The 19390-nt window shown below is 34.5% G+C and overlaps 1 protein-coding gene across 2 annotated transcripts; it reads right to left on the bottom strand.

The window, feature by feature from the left end:
• Positions 1 to 7561: 7561 nt before the first annotated feature.
• On the bottom strand, positions 7562 to 15923 carry LOC114318302 (electron carrier/ protein disulfide oxidoreductase). 2 transcript variants are annotated; one of them, XM_082921527.1, is made up of 7 exons: positions 15637 to 15923; positions 12382 to 13943; positions 9878 to 9933; positions 9451 to 9684; positions 9034 to 9325; positions 8488 to 8684; positions 7562 to 8042 (listed from the first exon to the last, which is right to left on the bottom strand). In XM_082921527.1, the coding sequence occupies exons 2-7, from the start codon at positions 13804 to 13806 to the stop codon at positions 7889 to 7891; spliced, it is 2358 nt and encodes a 785-aa protein (XP_082777653.1). In that variant the 5' UTR covers positions 13807 to 13943; positions 15637 to 15923; the 3' UTR covers positions 7562 to 7888. The 2 variants fall into 2 exon arrangements, with proteins under 2 accessions (XP_082777653.1, XP_082777656.1); XM_082921530.1 differs by lacking the exon at positions 15637 to 15923 and adding an exon at positions 14215 to 14618.
• Positions 15924 to 19390: the final 3467 nt, after the last annotated feature.

Raw genomic sequence — 19390 nt, 5'->3', positions numbered from 1 at the left:
TGAGACTAAATGTGATGTGTAAATAGAAGTACCCTAATGACAATTATATTCTAATTAAAAATCACTATAATAGCCATTGATCAACACTCTTAATATTATATACATAAATTCTCTATACACATCTTTTAGGAATAGAAATATCTCAATATACACCTTTTGAAACAAAAAAATTAAACTCTAATTTTTCTATTGTGGTCATTTTACTTCTTACACACTCTATTCCTCTATGTTACTTGCAAACAAAACATCTCTCATATTGCTTTAATCTTTAAGTTTATACTCGATTATTAACATCGTTTAATTATTACTTCAACAATTTTTACTTGATTTTGATATGGAAAGTTGCAAACCTATAGAAGTTCAAAATCAAGCAATGGTGACAGCAAAATCAGTGATGAAAAAGTAAAATTGTATTTTTTTTTTTTTTTTTTTTTTTTTTTTTTTTTTGGGTTTTCTAGTCGGAACTCAGTGCCGAATTTTGCAAATTAGCTCGGAAATCAATCACCGGAATAACATGAATATTTCGTTACAAAAGTACCCATTGTTTTTACATATTTCGAAACTTTAACTATGATTTTTTTTAATTTATTTCGATTTTTAAGGGCCGAATAAAATTAATATTTTTGGACATAGAGTTCCGAAATTTTTTTGTTAATATTTTTTAAAATATTTGAGTTGTATTTTTTTAATATTAACAATTTAAAAAAATGTATATTTTTTATTTTAAATATTTTATTTTATTTTATAAATTCCTTTTAAATATTTAATATTTTGAATTTAAAAAAATATATATATTTTTTTAAATATTTAATTTTTTATATCTAAATCATAACAAATTATTTAGTCAATACTTTAAAAAATAACAAATATTATTTTTCAAAAAAATATAAAATAAAAAATAATTTTAAAGAACAAAATAAAAAATATTTTTTTGAATTTTTTTTAATAGAATTTTGAAAACAGATTGTTTATGAGTTTTGAATTGAGTTTTGAGTTATGTGTTTAATGAATTTTGAAAATAGTTTTTGAATTGAGTTTGAATTATGTGTTTGGTTATGATTTAAGTGTGGAATTGTGTTTTAAATTTAAAATATTAAAAAAATAAAATATTTAAAATTCAATTCAAAAAATTTTCTAAAATTCAAAAACTCAAAATTATTTTTAAAACTTGTAACCAAACAAATTTTCTATTTTTAAAATTCAACTCACAACTCCACACTTAAATCACAACTTCACACTCAAACCATGATTTTAAAACTAAATCAAACGGAAGCAAAAAGATTGAATACCGGGTGCTTCTATTTACACACCACATTTGGTCTCAAGGTATACCACTATTCAGTTCACACCTTTAATAATTTAAAAAAACATAATTTTTCTCAACACACAACACAACGTTCCATTTTTGCCCTTAGTCCCACACCACTTGGTACACACCTCAAATTCAAAAAAAAAAAAAAATCTAACTATTAGACACTTACCACCGACGGCAGCAGCCATCACTAGCAACCACCATCAACACCAACCATGGCCACCGCTGTCAACCCTTCCTTCCATCTTCGCAACGTCGCTGCCCACTTCTCAGTCCCATGAGTCGCCTCCATTCCCAGGGACCCACCACTTTGCAGATCGCCACCACACTCTTCAACCACTCTCTCCTCCCTTACATTTGTCGCTACTTCCCTCTCAGCCCCGTCGTCGCCTCCTTTTGTAGATCATCACCGCTATCAACCCTTCTTCTCACTTGGCTTCGCCGATGTGCCCTTCCTAGCCTAGTCACGCCTCCCTTCCATTACCAACCCCACAACCCACCACCTTGCAGATCGCGAGAATACAGATTGCGAGATAGAGAGAGAGAGAGATCGCCGGAGAGAGTTTGTAGTGATGGGGATTCACCGGAGCTAGAGAGGAGCGACGAGGCAGCGGCGGTGAAATGGCGACGACTGCAACAATGGTGGCTAGGGTTAGGGTTTGGATGTTGTGTATTCAACTAAGGTATGTATTGATATTCTTTTGTGGTCATTTTGATCATTTTAGGTAATATCATTATTGTAATAAAAAATAACCAATTAATTGTGTGCCTTGAGACAAAATGTGGTATGTAAATAGAGACATCCTTAAATACTTCATTCTAAAATGGGAAATTCTACTTACTCCACCAATTTAACTCCTTACACTCTTAAAATTTAAATTTTTTTATGTTTTTATTTTATAATTTCTATAATTCATGTATTACCTTTATCCCTAACCTTTCTCCTTACACTCAAAACCTAAAAAACCCTAACACCCACAACCCTCCCCCCCCCCCCCCCCCCTTAAGATAAAAATTCAAGCCATTAAAATGTGCATAATCAATAACCAGACACTTACAATTCTATGAACTAACTAGAACAATATTATTGTTTAACACAAACTTGGATTGCTTCCAAATAGGACGAGATCCTCACATATGAATTAAAATGAAATTTAACAATGCCAAAAAAATTCAAGCCATTAAAATGTGCATAATCAATAACCAGATACTTACAATTTTATGAACTAACTAGAACAATATTATTGTTTAACACAAACTTGGATTGCTTCCAAATAGGACGAGATCCTCACATATGAATTAAAATGAAATTTAACAATGCCAAACCACCAGCTTCATTGGTGCTTTGTGCCTTCCCAAATAATGAAAACAAAATATTTTCCCGTTTGATTGCCGAGAATTCATAAAAAATAAAAAAATAAAAACAAAACAAAACAAAACAAAATCTGAAAGGAATTTGAGTCTCGAATAATCATGTACAAGTATCATATCAGAAAATCGATTGATTTGATGAAGCTAAATTACCTTTTGTGTGTAAATCTATGATTAGATCCCCATTGGCAATCAATTTAAAAGCAAAAAGACATATTACAAGAACATGAATTTCAAGAAAAATACAAGGAATTGCGTAGTCCTTAGGAGATCTTGGATTTAGAATACAAGGTTAGGGTTTTTTAGATTTTGGGTGTAATGAGAAGGAGAAAGGTTAGGGATGAGGGTAACAAAAGAATTATATAAATTATAAAATAAAAAAAATTTTAAAAAAAAATTTCGACGGTGTAGGGAGTTAAATTAGTGGTGTAAGTAAAATTTCTCTTCTAAAATTTAATATTTATTATATTATTTTCAACACCTCGAATAATATTTATTAGGCTCCATTTGATTAGGAAAAAAAATAAAAAATAAAAAATTGATAGAAAGTGAAAGTGAAAGTGAAAGTGAAAGTGAAAAAAAATGAAGTGAAAGAAAACAAATATAAAATAAAAACTAAGATGAAAGTTTTGTAAGGAAAAGATAGAAAAATTTTAAAAATTTAGTTATGAATAACTCACACATTTAGCCAGCGTTTGGTTGTGTTTTGTAATTATGATTTGAGAGTATAAGTTGTATTTAGAATTTGTAGAGTTTGTAGAGTTTGGAATTATGATTTGAGTGTAGAAAATTTGTTTGGTAAAGAGTTTTGAAAATAGTTTTGAGAAAAGTTTTGATTTGAATGGGAAATTGTTGATGTGACATTTGATATTTGATACAAAAATTTACAACTCATAACTAAACATACAACTCAAAATTATTTTAAAGCACATAAAAAATTTTAAAAATTTCAGAAAATATTTTTTTCGATTATATAAAAACTAACATATCAATTGCAAAAAAAAAAAAAAAAATCACTATTCCGGTCAACCAGCCAGATGTCCCGTTAGGCCAAATTTTGAAAAAAAAAATTCTGAAAAGCGCGACTGCTGCGGAGAACTCTGCAGAGTTTTGGAAACGTGTTTCCAAAACACGTTCCAAACACTATACTGAAAACACAGTGTAGAATCATATTTTAAAAACACAAACAAACAGAGTTTTTCTTGTATTTTTTGCATGAAATAAATAAATCTCATTTAGGGGTGTTCTAATCCAATAAGTTCATGAAGGAAATTTATAACCTAGTTAATCCCATGTGTTTATACTTTTATTCCATAAGGTCCCTTTTTCCTAATTTACATTATTTGTTGAACTATTATACCCTTATATTTATTGTTAATATATATTACAGACAAAAAGAATACACACGTTTCTTTTTTAACTATCCTTCTATTTTGACAGTTACCATGATTTACACTTTTGATTGTGATTTAGTTTCACTCTCATTGTGGTGTTGTTTCGTTGTGCTAGGTTTCGTTGGTGTTGGAGAATGATGATGAATCAAAACTACATTAGTATTGTCTGTTTGTACTCTCTTTTTTTTTTTTTACATAATTTTGCAAAGTCAGACATTGATCAGAGGGAGAGAACAAGTAGATAATTTCATCACAATGTTAGTATTATTTTGTTTAAGAATGCATGATCATTTATGTTTGGATTTTTATGAAAAATTATATGCTCTGTTTTTTGCTTTCAACTTCATTTTCTAAAATAGATGGAGATGGAAGTTTATTTTTGTTGAATGAGGTTATGATTTTTATTTGGTAATGCATTCATATAAGGCTCTATTTTTTTGGATGTTGTGAATGTTCACATTGCGTGAACAATGTGAACGTTCACATATTATTGGTTATATTATTATAGGGAAATGTTTACATATTGTTTATTGCCATTATATTTGGTGGTGTGAATTTGAACTTGTCTAATCTATAATGATGTGTACTGATGGCAATAAAGTTTTCAATTTTGGATTAGTATTGCAAAATATGGACGTAGCTATATTTTTTTCAAAATGTGAATATTCACATATCATTGGTTATTTCATACTTATGGTATTATGTAGTTATAATGTGTGGGTTTCACTTTCTTATTTTTGTATTTTTGCAACAGATGGGTACCTTCATGTGTATATATGCTTATTGGGTGGGTATTTTAATGAATGTGAACATTCACATTCACATTCACATTCATTGAAGTTATTATTATTATGAATGATCATATTTTAATGGTTTGCATTTTATGATGTGAATTTCAACATTAGAAACATGTGATGGTTGCATGACGTGCAATGTAGATTAATGATTGCATGGTTATTGCATAATGTAAATATTTACCTATCACTGATTATTGTATGAGTTTTGCATGATTATTATATGTTGTGAATATTCATATTGTAATGAGTCATTGATTATTGTGAATTATTACATTGTAATGTGTTGCAATTAGTGTTGTGGCCATCACATTATTAATCAATGTTAATATTCACATTCAGATATAGTCATACAAGCGCAAACAACATTAATGTAATATTTTACCAACATACATTTGTAATGTGAAAATTCTCATCAACATTTATCTACCACAACTCATATTAAGCCAATTGTTATATGTATACAAATATAATCAACCGCCAGCAATGTAGATGCTCACAGTATCTACACTTCGATCAAAGTGAATGATCACAACATTGCTTCTTTACATCAGAGTAAGGTAGTCGATTTAGGATTTTGGGAATGTGAGAGATTTTCTCCTTAGAATGAGGAAGAGATTTTTTTTTCATAGAATAAATAAGAGATTTTCTCCATGAAATGAGGGAGAGATTTTCTCCCTAGAATGAAATAAATTTTCTCTATAAAATGAGAAACTATTATTATTTGTTATTGCATATTGGTTTTAAAATGAAAACACACCCAAAAAGTTTGCAATGGTGATTTGGCCGTATTACCTTAAATCGGAACTAATAAAATATTAAAAAAAAAAAAAAAAGGGAGGGTTAAATGGAACATAACATTTAAAAATAAGACTATGAAAAATGATCCCACTCTTTTTTCTTCTAATCTTTCCAAATATTGGAGAGATTCAAAAAGTGAGTTATGAGAGAAAATTCTGTCCATTTCTCTTCATCTCTTATGTTTAGTAATCCAAACATGTGATTATCATCCAGAGAAATTAATTTCTTTTCGTTTCTCTGCAAATCATTTAATCCAAACGAGGTGTAAAGGAATGGAAATACATAGACAAATACTTTTATTTTTTTCAGATACTCAATACCAAACAACATTAGATTTATTTGGAAATAAATTTCCAAACATATGTAATTGTTTGGAGATATAATACCGAATATTTCCTTTTGTTTGAAATTAGAATATAAAGAAGTTTTAAAAATTAAATGTCTAGAAACATAGAGCCGAACCTAAACAATTTGTTCAGATAGTAACTATTGAACAATGTCAAATAATTCGGATACACAGTGTCGAATATATGAAATCTCTTTGGAAACAAGTTTTTGAATAAATGTAATTTATTCGGTACGAATTTCCATACAAATTCCATAAACTTATTGACCAAAAACGATGAAGATGAACAGAAAATCTACATTCTCTATAAAAATAAAAATAGTTTGAAAATGTCTTCTTTATTATTCATTATTGACTTTAATATGAAATAACAATGTAAAAATGATGAATTCAAGGAAAATAAATATGAAAATACAAAGTGAAAAGAGTGAGAAAAAAAGGAGAGAATGAAAGATTGAGATTGATTATTAGATGTGGTATCCAAAACATTATAATTTATACTTCTTTTTTTTTTAATATCAAATACTTTTTAGTCATTTTAAGTAGGAATATAATCACTCTGTTTGGTTTCCAATTTCAGAATTTACTTTTCAAAAAATTTACTTTTCAGAATTTACTTTTCACTGAATTTTTTTAATATTTTAAACAATTTTTTAAATTTTTAGACACACCTAACATAAATACACTTTAAAAAATATAATATTTAGGAAAAAAAATCTTTAAAAAATTCACTAAATACCGAAAATATAAAAATATATATATATACAAAAATTCAATACATTTTTTTCTTGTATTTTTGGGTATTTATTAATTTTTTTTAAAAAAATTTACAAACATTTTACTATTTAAATACATCTAAGTAAGATATATTTAAAAAGGTAAAACAATTGCTTAAAATTTTAAAAATATTCACTAAAAACAAAAAAAAAATACGAAAAATAAAAAACTCAATTTCTAAAAAGTTGAATTCAGAAAACTGAAATCAAACACGAATAGTAATAAAAATATTTCATAAAGTTAGGATGTCCAACCAGTCTCATAGGGCCCAAATAGAATCACCCTCCTTGTAAGCTGAGATTCAGAAGTACCCTTGAGCTGATTCTGAAAATCAGCTTATTTAAGTTGCTATAAGTTTAAAACAAAAAAAAATAAATAAAGAGGTTGCTATAAGTTTAAGTTGAGCATTGCCTTCCAATTCCGCAAAGTCCAGAACTTGATTAAACCAATTAACAAAACCAAATTGAAAAAATATATATATAATGCCAGTTTGCATTTAACTTTAATCCTCTTTAAATGCATAACAGCTCAAAACAGTGGGATGGTGATCTGCTCCATAACAGCACAAAACTGCATTCAGAGCCATCAAAAGTCACAGAACAACAGCTTACAGCTGAGAACATTTACAGTATGTGAACTACCCATGTTCCATCGCCCAGCTAAAATAATACAATATACTTCAACATAGTAAATCATTCCATTTTAGTTATGAAGATCCCAGAACGAAGCACCCGCCACTGCGAGGTCTGCAAGAGGGTCAGAATGCTTTGAACAAAAGACAAATGATATTTCACATTGCAGGAAACAGAATCAGGTGCACGAAGCCCATGGCAAAAATGAATATGAATGTAACAACTTAACATTTCCTTTAGTGTTAAAGCCCACTAACCAAAAAGAAATTACATGTAAAATTACCACTAAAACCAAGTCATCTGTGATCAAAATCACTTGGCCCTTACAAGGACTATATAGGTGGAATGAAAATAAGTACATTTACACCATTATCACTATTTGTTCATGTGGGTTTTCTTCTAAAGCAAGGGAAGATGTATAAAGTTATATGATGCTCTAATAGGAAAGTTGAAACCGACTGCTAATAGTTCAGACCCCAATCATAAGGCTGATATACCACCTTCAACTGAGTCGTAGCAAGCAACTCCAGCAAAGCTTCAGACTCAACTGGCTCCAGGTAGTTTGCTGCGTGCTTCAGTACCCCTACCTCGTTCTTCCCAAAATCAATACTGTACCTGAGTGTTCATGAAGGAAATAGCAAAAGACAACAGAAGTTAGAAGCTAAATTGATAAATAACGAACGTATATAGTCCTCTTTTCAGCATAGATGCAAAACATGGGTTTACCAACACCACCGTGTTGTTAGTCTTTATCTTCTAGACTTAGCATAACTTTACCATAATAATCACTGCCGAAGTATCCAATTAATCCAAAAAAAAAGTTCAAAACCAAATCTTCAATCATAGAAATGTGATTTTTACAAGTTCAACTTCATCTTGAATTCTGGTGACTGGTAAGGTTTGTTAACTTATACAAGGTTAAAAAGCTTATAAGATCTTTTACATGGGAGTTACCAATAATGCTTTTAGACCAGAGTGGCTAGCATGATTCTTTCTTTCATACATTTGGCACCTAACTTAAAAGAAACAGTTCAATGAACACATTCCTAGAAAAACCTACCATTTCAGTATCTTACTGACTGACGCAACCTTTGTATTCAGATCTACCGTGAGTCCTCCATTTCTTAAGAAATTACAAGCCGCCTCCGCTAATTCTTTATCAACGTTCCCAGGTGAGTAGCATCTAAGGGCTGGCTCAGATCGGTTTCCACAGACTAGTGCAAAGTGGATAAGGGGCTCTGGGTAAGGAAGAGCAACCTGATCCAAGAAAAAAGAGAAGCTTAACAAAAAAACAAAACATGAGTTCCAAAGAACAGCCAATCAACACACATTAATTCAACATTGGTAGATAAAATTTTGTCAATTCTGCCCCTCATAAGTCTAGCAAGAATCACCTATACTTTGGTCATATACAGCTGGGCACTTATAATATTAAGCAAGCATGGTTTCAATTCCCCCACTCTCAGAGAGAGAAAGAGTCATCCCTACAATAAATAACTCACCTTCAAGTGCACCAAAAAAAGAAAGTATAATAGTTTACACCAAAGAATAGTTTCATCCCTGGGATAGACATCAATAATCAGGCAAGGTAGTGTGACCGTCTCACCTTAAAACGTTTATCTTTCACACCAAATGGTTTAGTAAGATTGTATGGGGGTCTCTGATTGGCCCTTAATATGCCATTTTGAATTGCTGAAAGCGAATAGGTGCACCCACCAATAACATACTTAAAATCCCCCATCAGTTTCCTACGCTCTAGAGCTCCAGTAGGATGACCCCAAACCAAAATTGCGTGAATGGCCATCATATTGAAGAGATTTATAAAAAAAGCCATCTTCTCCTCCCTTGCCATATCCTGTAGATCTACTCTTTGAAGCTCCTCAACTATTCTTAAATACCTACAAAAGATTTTTTAATTCAATGGCCACAAGTTCTTGAATATACATCCATGTTCATAAAAGCATACAAGTTAATTAAAATACCACAATAAGTTTATCCATATAAATCAAAGGTTCCCACAAACCTTGCAAATTCCTCACTCCCATGGATACTTCTGTAATCAACATGTTTTTCATCTTCCGATGCATAAGCTTCAAAGATTGCATAAGACAAAAATCTAAGCCTTGATGAAATTTCTATTATCGGCTTTGGCTTTACTTCTGTTATACCCCTTGGAATGTTGTGACATTGAGACATCACAATAGGATCATGATCCAAGAAGCGGTACAAGTGATTGCCATCTTCAAATAAGTTCTCGCTAAAGCAATGTAAAACCAGCACAGATAATGAAAAATATAAATTTCTATAAGAAATATGAAATCAGGTGTGTTTGTTTCTCTGTGTGTGTGTGTGTGTGCGTGTGTGTGTGTGTGTGTGTGTGAGAGAGAGAGAGAGAGAGAGAGAGAGAGAGAGAGATTAACACATTAAAAAAGTTGAGTTTAGTTACTCACTCAAGAACATGCTGGAAGAAGAGTTTGCTTGCAAGGTTTCGACCAAATTCTGTAGCCTATTTGCAACACAGGAACAGATAGAAAAATGGTCAGCAATGATAAGGCAGAAAAATAATAATACTAAATGGCAAAAATGGAATACTAAGGTGCTGTTTGGTAACACTTACGTTTTCAGTTTTCTGTTTATATTTACGAAAATTTTAAAAACTCAAATAAAAACTTGTTTGGTAAATTTTTTGATTTATAAATCAGTGGTCTCAGTTTATAAATTTGGCCAAAAAATGAAAACACAAAAAATGTGTTTCCATTTTGAGTTTTCAGTTTTTTTTTTTTTACCACCCAACACTAGCCACCACCCGCTACCATTTTCCACCACCGTCTTCCACCACCATCACCCACCACCCACACCCACCACCACCTGCCACCACCCACCACCCACCCGCCACCATCACCCACCTGCCACCCACTCGCCACCACCACCCATCCCTCGTTACCACCACCCACTTGCCATCCAACCACCACCAGCCACTACCATCCGCCGCCCGCCACCACCACCCGCCACCTATCTGCCACTACCATCCACCACCTATCTGCCACCACCATCCACCACCTGCTTCTACCAGCCACCCATCACCACCAGTTACCTGCCACTCACTCGCCACTATTACCCAACACCACCACCACCACCATCACCCACCACCTACCCGCCACCTACCACCACGCACCACGCACCACCCACGCACCACGCACCACCACCACCACCACCACAACCACCCACTCGCTACCACCTACCACCCGCCACCGTCACCCACCCACCCACCACCACCACCACCCGCTACCTATCCGCCAACACCCACCACCACCCGCCACTCACCTACCACCACCACCCGCCGCCACCACCACCACCACCACCCGCCACCGTCACCCATTTACCCACCATCACCACCCGCTACCACCCACCACCACCGGCCATCCGTCACCCACTCGCTACCACCCACCCACCCACCACCACCACCACCACCCGCCACCATCACCGGCCATCCGCCACCCACCTGCTACCACCACCCACCACCCGCCGCCACCGCCACCGCCACCCACCACCCGCCACCGTCACCCACCCACCCATCACCACCACTAACCCGCCACCACCCGCCACCACCCACCACCACCAGTTACCCACCACCCACCGTCACCACTTTTCACCACTGTCTTTTGCCGCCACTTGCCACTACTTGCCATTTCTCACTCTTTTTTATATTTTTAAATTTTTTTAAACATTTTGTCAATTACCAAACACGTTTGTAGTTTATGTTTTTTCTGAAAATAAACAAAAAATAAACAAAAACCAGTTTATAAAATTTTTCTAAATATAAACTGAAAACGTAAACGTTACCAAACACACCCTAAGATGGTCTCAATAAACAATTAGCCAATTACATTTAACATCGATTAACATTGTTCTTTCCCAAAGTGAACTATAGGCTATAGCTTTAGGACAAAGGGAACATAAAACTATCTCTGTGATCAACAATCTGAAGTAATTGTGGCATTGTCTCAATGATCAAAACTAATCAAGGTTTCTTTGGTATGACTTAGCTTTAAAAAAAAAAAAAAAAAGGAATTCATCACTCTCCAAAAGTTCTTTGGCACAATTGGGAATACATAAATGATAAACCCAAAAAAATTAAAGGGAAATTCCATAATTTTCTAAAGTAGGACCAAAGGCAAAGTAACAAAAGATAAATCAGACTGCAGTCCCTGTAGAAAGGCCTTTAAAACCCCATATGTGTTCAGTTGTCACAGAATCTACAAACAGTAAGAGCTAGAAACCTCATCTACAATATAAAATGAAGTTGCATACCAGACAGAAAAATTCAAATACAATGTTTTCACCAATCAAGCAGCACAAGATGACCAAAGGAGACTGTTCTCCAGAATTATGTGGACCAAATATACAGTAGCTAACAGATGGATTGCAAATAGAGATGGCCATGCACATCAAATCAAGCATGAGTTCTGTGGGATCTACAATCTCATCACCCACTCAGTGGCATTATCCTGGCCAAGGACTTCACTTTCATAAAACACATAGGTGACTATGGTCTGAAATTTGCAGAATTCCAGAACTTAAATAACTCCTAGAGTGAATGATACTCAAATCAAACCATAGCTCAAAACCATGAACACTTGTAATACATATTCTAATTTTGGGAAATTTTTACTTCAAAACGAATCAAAAATTAAGCAAATCTGTTTTCAACTTTGAAATAAAGCTGAACCACTCCAAAATGGAACTAATTCATGCAATTCAGCAAAAAGCTTAAAGTTAAGACATCCAGAGTCTTTTAAATCGCCAATTAATGGAGATTGGCCTTGTCTTGCATTCATGATACATGTGCTCTAACCTGTGCATATGAGATGCTTAGGACTACACAGGCCGTGAACCACCAACCACATAAAGTAACCATCTATTCAGAAAGATTGAAAATGCAAATGCAACTAACCTCTTCCCTTTCCAAGTACTGATCCTCTGACAAGAAATCCACAGCTTCAGAGCCAACAAAACAATTGGTGAACCTGCGCATTTTGTAAAATCTGTCCTTGAGAGGAACAGATTCTTTCATTTTGCGGACTATGACAGCTAGCTCATCAATCGCCCCAGAAGTGGACATATCATCCTCACCAGAAAGTGGTGGTAAAGGAGCTTCAAATGCAGGCACTTCTGCAATTACATACTCAATCTTCTCATCAAGTTTGCCAGCCTCCTCCAAACCCTTTATCTCACTCAATCCTCCAATAAGGATTTCATTGAAAAACACTCTAGGAACAGCAGAAGACCCAGCAATCTTCTCAAGCTCCAGCTTTCTGCTGGGATACACATCAATGTTAATCTCAAAGTATCCGAGTTTTCTCCTATGTAGAAACACCCTAGCTTCTCTGCAGTCCTGGCATCCTAGCCTTGTATACAATATGATTCTTCCCTTCATGGGTAGTGGCAATGATTCTTCAATTAGCTCTTCCTGCTGTTCGGCTTTGTTTTCTGCATCAACATCACGTGAAATCTTAATAAGGCTTAGGGGATTCCATCCAGACTTCTCTCCTGCTTTCTGAGAGGCTTCTTGGGCTTCACTTTCTTTGGTACAATCGACAACTTCCTTAGTATTTCTATCAATGTTGTCGTTCTTACCATCATCATTAGGAATGTCCTGTCCACCATCATCACTTTTTCCTGAAAGGCGACGCAGAACACTCGAAACAGCAACAACACTCTTCTCCCTGACAAAGTTCTTAAGAGCCACTGCTTTCTCAGGCCAAATAGACCCTTGAGTATCTGGACCGAGGTCCAAAGAACGAGTGGATGTACTCCTGTTAGCTTCCATCCCAGGAACCTCCGTTCCATCAAAGACAGGCTCTACCTCCTTCTCACCATGAATTTCCTCAAGATATTCATTTGTTCCTTCTTCATTTCCAGAAGCCAATTCCTTACCCTGATCCATCTTTTCATTTGATTCATCTAGACTCCTTGCATTGACGATCTTGGGATTTTCCTCAATGACATTAGATGATTTCATTTCCCTAGCAGGTCCCACTAGATCTTCTTTCTGAACATCAACTTTATCCTCTGGATTTTCCGCAGTTGAAATATCCAACATAATTTTCGCAACAGAGTCTTCCTTTTCCTGGTCATCTTTCTGACAATCAGGTATGTCCCCATCCTTTTTATCAAGCAAAGCGTTCACATTTTTCTTCTCATCATCTCCTTCCTGACCATGAGGTGTATTTCCCTCCTTCATTTCATCAGGCGGAGAAATCACTGAGTTTTTCTCAGTAGAATCTTCCTTTTCCTGGTCTTCCTTCTGAACATTAGCTGTGTCTGCTTTCTCTTTAGAATTGAAGCTCTTTGTCTCAATAGAGTCTTCCCTTTCCATTATGCCAGCAATATATCTAGTACAGAACCTGACCCACTAAAACATGGCTCTCAGGTAACACGCAACTAGAATCTAGCACTGAAATAATGCTTAACCTTCCAGTTCTCGTAGTCAAAATTTAAAAAGTTTCAGATAGCCTGCAACAAGTTCACATATAAAAGCTTAAATACATGTAAAGTTTACAAAACTACATGCCAATTTAGTACATCTAGTTTATTTTTCTTTTCTCACACCAATCAGGGTTAATACTCCAATTTCAGAAGATAGAAAAAATTCAAGCATTAATAAACCATGGGTAACAGATCTAAAGGAATGTTTTCCCACATTTCACAAAGATGTGAATGGTATTTCAAACTACCAATCTAACAGAAAGTATGATGAATTTAATTTTTCAATCAAATATTTTACCAATTCCTTATTTGATATAGTTGTGCAAGGAGTTGGCCAACAGAACTATATCCATATCTGGGTCAAATGACTTTGTATAAGCCATATGCTTGCTCCAACCTCCAAATTGCGAAGGCAACTTCTAATACAGTAACTTTGATACCTAAAAAACTAAAGATTTACTCATTAATGAGAATGAAAGCAAGTAATGTGGAAAAATGATAAAAGGAGACAACAAATCATATGGATCGTTGTAATGTTCTTTTCTTTCTGTCGATCAACAAGATGGCCCCAGTGCACACACAAAAGACCAAGAACTCCAACGTCCAGACCCCCTTTGTGCTTTGTCATAACTCATAAAGCTTGGGGTATTCTACAAGAACCACCCTTGTGGGGATTCTAGTTTTGTCTTTTATTTGAAACGTAATCTATCATTGGACTGGGAAACAAACTGGTTAAATACTGCTAAATTCCATGCCATGCTTGCTTAAATTGCATCAAAAGATAAGAATATGAAATGGTCATCTGCAGGAAAACAAACAGTAGACTCACCAGTGATATCGCTGTGAGTATCTCTGACAAGTGGCAATACCTTATCCACTAAGGGTGTGTTTGGTTCATGGAAGGAAAAAGGTGTGTGAACCGTAGGCAAAATGAAGTTATATTTCATTCACATTTCACCTACCTTTTCCCTTTCCCTTCCAAATCACTTTACAAATCCATGAACCAAACACAGCCTAAGGGTCATGCTTAAAGCCTCTACACCAAGAGTAGGTGCACACAAATACAACAGCAGAGTTCAATAAATAGCAAAAACCATAGGAGCTACTGCATAAAATTGATCTCCCTAAATAGAGTGAATGAAGACAAAGATTAAAATAAATAAATATCTTCAACAGAAATCAGTTAAAACCATGGTCACAAAAAACCCTCGAGATGTTATACACATTACAACAACGTGAGCATACCATATTCAAATTCAAGCAATCTTTCCAAATATCTTATATATATATACACACACACATTTTAACATTAAATAACACAGACAAATAAATAAAAGTATGATGGTAAAAGGGTTAACTTATAACGCTTGAAATTGCCCAAAAATAAATCCAAAAAATTGAAATAAACCAAATGGGTACACATCGACACACTTCAAACCAAACATAATATTTTTTATGAAAATAAAAAAATCATAAATTGCAAATTGTAAATCCAAATTAATCTCATTAAAGCCATTGGAAACGAAGAGAAGACATTAAATCATGAAACTAGTTAGAAAACAAAAGGGTTTCTGAAAATTTTGACTTGGAAGCAAAATCGCAAAGCAGCTCGAACCCAGATAAACAAATCCATATATCTTATAGTATCCGATTCAAGAGTGGAATTTTGTATACATATAATAATGTAGATAAGATGTGAGAAATAAAGGGAAGAACTTACAGATCTGAGTTGGAGAAAACGAAAGAGGGGGTTGAACAAGATATCGATCTAAATCGAAAAGAGAGAATGGGAATGCATGAATGAATCGTAATTTGAAATTAATTAAGGAGTGAATTGGATTTGAAACCGTCGTGAAATGGAGGACTCGACGCGAGAGAGAGAGAGAGAAGGAGACCAACGCGAGAAGCGGGAAGTTCTTTTCACGCCTTCTTCTTTCAAACAATCAAAACCCTTCGTTGTCCTCCTCGGTTATCTTTAAAGGAAAATATTATAAAGGAAAATATTATAATTCTAAATAAATTATCAAAGATTTATACTAGGGGTTATAGAAAATTTAACAATTTATTTAAAATCTCTAGCATAACTCATATTTAAATTTGTTAATGAAAAAGTAACTTTTAATATACACCCTTTTTTTAATAGGGTGTATTTTTTTTTTTTAATTATGATTGATTTTTTTAATTATAATATTATTTTAATTATGAATTCTTTAGTTAGGTTACATGTTGTATTTATCTATGATATTTTTTTTAATTATGACTTAAAAAATTAAAATTATATTATTTTTTAAAAATTATAAAGTATATATGCACCAAATTTTTAATATACACCAAATTTTAATATGCAACAAATTTTTTTATTACATTTAATTGATCGTGTGAATTGCCACTGTTATTACATTGAAAATAAATATAAGTGATGGGACATCTAAACTTGGTTTCGGGTGAAACATGTTCTTAAATTTGTGATATTTTATCTTATTTTTTCATTTATAATGTTTGATAAAGCAATTTGATCAGGATAAAATGGGTCGAATTGATCCAAATGCTTCACAGGTTGACTGTCATTCGTCTTTCAAATTGCACCTGCAACAAGTCCAGTAAGAAAGTTTCGAAATGAGAGTAGATCTTTCCCGTTGACCCTCCGACGAACAAGTTAGAGGTGAATGTGGTCGGAATAGTAGTTAGAAAGAGAAGGTGGAAGGAGGATAGAGAGAGAGAGAGAGAGGGGGGAGATTACTTGTCCCTTGAGCATTCTTCCTCATATCACTTACTAATCATTTTCTTGTCCCTTCCAGTCTACTTGTCGAAGTGGTTTCACCATGCCCTGGAGTGAGGTCATGTAGCATTAAATGTTATGACAGTCTCATTTAATGCTTGGTGTATAGGTGCAATAACTTTGTAAAATCTTTGTCATGCCACGTGACTAACTCCTTACCTAACATATGCCTAACTGATGTTTGTGTGTGGGCCTGTTCGCTCAGCCTCAACCGAGTGATTGTTCAGGTAACCCAAACACAATCGTGGATTTGGCCATCCTGGCTATGGCCATCAATGTCAATTAATTTTTTTATATCAATTAATAGAAGTTGTTGGCTACATATTTTGTACAAGCCAATCACAGTTCGGTACGGAAAGACAATTCAAATCTTCAATCATAATCACACACGTGGCAGTCAGCATTGGTTTATTATAGATCTGCGTAACACTGAATCAGCAAAGAGATGCAAGATGACGTGGCTTTAACGGTTACTCACATATTTAAATTCAAAATCAGAAGGGAAACCTAACTGCATATGACATAGTGGAGCTAACTGCAAGGAAGCATAATCAGTGATCACGGAGGGATGGTTCGACGGTTAGAAGTCCATTGACGGTTGTCATTAAGGCCTCGTTTGGGAAGTGGCTATTTTAGCCAAAAAGTTACTAAAAGTTGTCACATCACCTCTCTACTTTTCTGCACATCTTTTCGTAAAAAGTCAAAAAGTTACTAAAATAGCCTGTTCCCAAACGAGGCCTAAGAAGTATAAATAGCAGAAAAGGCCTCAGAAAACACCCCTAGACTCAGATCCGAAAAATTAGTTTTATCTACTTTATTTTTCCTTCCAGTTTTTATATTTCTTGTTCTTTACATTTATGTACTTTAAATTCCTGCACTGCATTTCATTCATAGAAGTAGTTTTCAAGTAGCTTGCTGCTGTAAACCACTACGAGGTTGATTTAGATCTTTGTAAGTCTTTCATTTTACTTAATGAAATGCTACAATTGTTCTTCATTTAATCATTGTTTGCTTAATTCTCTTAAACAAAGCAACCAGTAAAAGTCCTCTTTATTGAGGCTGAAAGAACTAAAACACAATCGTCTGATAATTGGTTGGCAATTAATATTCTGTAAGGACTGATTGATCCTTGCTGGCACGCTCACAATTACAAAAGTAACCTTCGAAAGCCAAAAAAGCCAACATATATTTTTGGCATGCCCAGTGAGACTAATTGAAATGACTAGACGTAGGAGACAATGAGAAAATGAACGTTTGGAAGAAGGCGTAGAAGGAGAGGTAAAAATACCTAATCCAGAGGATAATGTAATAACACATCCTATGGAAGCACCTATTTTATCAGAACCTATGGTCGAACAAACCAGCACTTCGGAACAAGTACCACATGTTCATAATATTGGACGAGGCCAAGGAATTGGACCATCCACTGTTCCATCTACTCATCCAATGAATCCATGGGATAGCCTAGTAGATGCCATGGGAAAGCAGTTTATGAACACAATGGAAAGGTGGGCAACATCCTTTTTGGATCGAATGAATACTCATCAACCAACTAATGCAAGACATATAGAGGAAAATTCAAATGTCCCTCAGCAAAGATTGGCTAGAGATAAACAGCCTATGCAGAGTAATAGTCATACTAATGGTCAAACTAGTAACCAAACCATGAAAGACCATTACCTCAGTCTTGGTATAAGCCTATTTCGAGACATGTGGCAAATCAAAATGCCTTATTACTCAACAGTGAAACCATGCAAATTAGTGGATCTGGTCCAACACAAGAAAATGGCATAAGGATGTTTCCAAATCCCATGTTCGAAGCCATACCTGGTACGAGTGGGTTCACTAATCCTTTGTTCGAATTTATACCCGGGGGGTTGGAAGGGTTTCCTGCAATTGGAAGAGACACAACACCTGTTCCAGTACCTTTCGCAGGACAGGCTCAAAGGGGTCATTCATACCCTCAACAATAGCCAGCAACCAGCACCACGAGGACAACCAGTCCCAAACATACCACCCTATGGACCAAGAGGACCCCAGGCACAAGGTTGTCCATCAAATCCCGTGTTTGTTCCTCTAGTAATGGTTCGACAAGCACAAAATATGGTCCTTAGAGACCAAATTGCTGATATTGTTAGAGAGATGTGTGGATCAATGGCTCGGGGGGTTTAGACTCCTGTGTACAGGAAACCGTACCCAGAATGGGTAGATAAGGTACATGAAAACCCAAGAGGTTTCAGGAAACCAAACTTTGTCCTTTTTATGGGAATGGAAACTAGTCAACAGTTGAGCATATTGCTAGGTTCATAGCTCAGCGCGAGGAATTTACCAATAATGACTATATGAAGTTAAGATTATTCCCAAATTCTCTAAGGGTCGCGGGGGGTAATGTTGGCACCATAAATTTGCAATTTTTATTATAATTTATTATTTATATAATTGCAGGACATGTGACATCATTTTACTCATTTGGAGGTTATGAAAAGTTACGAAATGTGAAAAGATGATGGAGAATAAAGTGGAGAACATGGAGCATGAATTGGAGGTTAAAGGAAATTATGAAGACATGGCATTGTGGGAATGAAGATGGAAGAGTATGTAGTTATTGCTGGAAGTTTTTTCCTACAAATATTTGCCTATAAATAGTCATTCATCTCTACATTGTAAAAAGATCCAGAATTCAAATCAAAGACAA

This window comes from Camellia sinensis, chromosome 3 (genome assembly GCF_055761805.1).
Source record: "Camellia sinensis isolate YWXY chromosome 3, ASM5576180v1, whole genome shotgun sequence".
NCBI lineage: Eukaryota > Viridiplantae > Streptophyta > Magnoliopsida > Ericales > Theaceae > Camellia > Camellia sinensis.
Note: the sequence above shows the minus strand (reverse complement) of the source record. Positions and strands in the feature narration are given on the sequence as shown.